The 2428-nt window shown below is 40.9% G+C and overlaps 1 protein-coding gene across 1 annotated transcript; it reads right to left on the reverse strand.

Moving 5' to 3' along the window:
- Positions 1 to 922: 922 nt before the first annotated feature.
- LOC124894999 (probable aspartic proteinase GIP2) lies at positions 923 to 2030 on the reverse strand. Its single transcript, XM_047405490.1, has 2 exons — positions 1945 to 2030; positions 923 to 1838 (listed from the first exon to the last, which is right to left on the reverse strand). The coding sequence occupies exons 1-2, from the start codon at positions 2028 to 2030 to the stop codon at positions 923 to 925; spliced, it is 1002 nt and encodes a 333-aa protein (XP_047261446.1).
- Between the last annotated feature and the right edge of the window lie 398 nt (positions 2031 to 2428).

The following is a 2428-nucleotide window of genomic DNA, read 5'->3' on the forward strand; positions in this document are numbered from 1 at the left end:
ATGGTCTATTGAAAACAACCTCTCGACCTTCTCAAGGTAGGGGTAAGACCTGTGTTTGTTTAGCCGTTGATCTATTGGAAACAACCTCTCATCCTTCTCAAGGTAGGGGTAAGGTCTGTGTGTTTGTTTAGCTGATGGTCTATTGGAAACAACCTCTCGATCTTCTCAAGGTAGGGGTAAGGTCTGTGTATTTGTTTAGCCGATGGTCTATTGGAAAAAACCTTTCGATCTTCAAAAGGTAGGGGTAAGGTCTATGTGCTTGTTTTAGCCGATGGTCTATTGGAAAAAACCTCTTGACCTTCTCAAGGTAGGGGTAAGGTCTATAGGCCTGTTGCTTTTAACAAGTCTATTTGTTGATTCTATTAAATCTGTACTGATGAAGCTTGTTCGTCTTCATAGCCATGAATTTTCATTTTTGACGATGAAAGTCTGAATCTGAATGGTTCAGACTTTAGCCTATTAAGTGCATGGGTTTGATATTGTCTGATTTGGTCAGATTTAAAAAAGAGTTTATGGAAAACACTTCCAGGTAGTTTGTTCTCTTCAGCTGATTTTCAGTGTTCAAAATCATGAATGTGCATTGGTCGGTTCAGTTCGATTTTGTGTATTATCAATTTGATTTATCGCTTTTTGATTTGTAAATATGCTAAATCGATAATTAAATTAATAAGATATTTTTTATCAATTTTTGGTTCTTTTAACGCTTTGATTTCAATTTTATCGATAGATCTCCGGTTTAGGACAGCTAACAGTATAACAAACAACATTATAACAAACAGCAGCAACAACATACCTAGTGTATTACCACATAGTGGAATCTAAAGAAGATAAAGTGTACGCAATTCATACCACTACCTTAAATGAAGTAGATAGGTTGTTTCCGATAGATCTTCTAGCAAAAACATTTAAACAAATATCATAACTAATTCTGACTGGTGAAACTGAAATTTGCACAATTAGTACTCTTTAACAAAAGTGAACTACTAAACCCAAGTCTCTTTTGGGCCAAATCAAATTGAAGCAAATTATCCTCAATCATAAGCCCACCAAATACAATACTCGTCCTGGGCTCAAGCCCACCATCCACAAAGCCCAAACACCAAACATCTTTAACCCGAACCATTAAATTCGACCCGAATATCCTCCAATAAATACCCGGTTTATCCAATACCAAATCAATAATCGGAACCGCCGGTCCAACGCGCGTGTTTACAATCGCCTTCACCGGAAAACACACATTAAACGGCTTCACCGGATTCTCCGTCGCCGTCAAATTCATCGACTTTGATTCTGCTACAAACTTCTCCGTCACCGCCTTCAACACCGCCGTATGAACCACCGTATACGGCGTCGACGTACTTATCTTCGTCCCGCCAAATCCACTTTCGTTAATCTTCAACAGCGTTTCATTCAACTTCACGGATTTGTTGTTCACTTTGATCGCACTTACTCCGATGAAGTACTCGCTTGACGGAAGCCAGTAGATGGGAACAGTTCCGCGAGACGGATTGAGAATCAACGGAGTGTAAATCAGTAATTTCGAAGCATCAATTCCCGGCGAGAAGTAGTAAGGTCCGGCGGTGTTGAAAAATGCGACGCCGTTGCCGGATGTTCCGGCGGTGGAGCTTGGTAAGCAAACGGCGAATATCGCCGGAGAAGAAGAAGAAGTTTTGCTGAGCTGAAAAGGTAATGAATAGTTGAATCTTCCTAATGCGGCTACTCCGGTGACTCCGTTAGGTAGTCCCCGGAGTAATTTCGTGTTGCCACACGAAAAAACGTAGTCTTTGATTGGCCGGAGTCCGTTCGGATTCCGGCCGTCGGTCGTGGATACTGCGAGCCTGCATGCATGGAATGGAATATTTACGTCAAATCAATAAATATGGAAACGTATGACTTATACATATTTAATACATAATACATGATCCATATACGTGACACTGTAACTTGATCTCAGCTGTACGCCTCCGACTTTGAGCGTGCACAAGCAAATACTTAAATTTGTATAAAGTTAAACGCGCAAACACACACATTCTACATGGCACAGTACAAATCAGTTCGGGTGCATTGCATGTGAATTGCCACGTAGGATGCTATGTATTAATCGGGTGTCTACTCATTCAACTTTATACAAGTTTAAGTGTCTACTTATGCACGTCGGAGGACATAGATATCGGCTGAGACCAAGTTATAGGTCACGTTATATGACTAGCCGGAGGCCGTTCGAATTTCAGCCGACAATCGTGGATTGATATTGAGAGGCTGCATCGAATGTTTACATCAAATCTATAAATACACAAACGGATGAGTTATGTATCTTTGACATCTAACTTGGCCTCAACCAACATCTATGCCTTCCAACTTCGAGTGTGCACAAGCAGACAGTTAAACTCGTATAAAGTTGAACGCGTAGACACACACATCCTACGTG

This window comes from Capsicum annuum, unplaced genomic scaffold (genome assembly GCF_002878395.1).
Source record: "Capsicum annuum cultivar UCD-10X-F1 unplaced genomic scaffold, UCD10Xv1.1 ctg79100, whole genome shotgun sequence".
In the NCBI taxonomy this organism is placed as follows: Eukaryota; Viridiplantae; Streptophyta; class Magnoliopsida; order Solanales; family Solanaceae; genus Capsicum; species Capsicum annuum.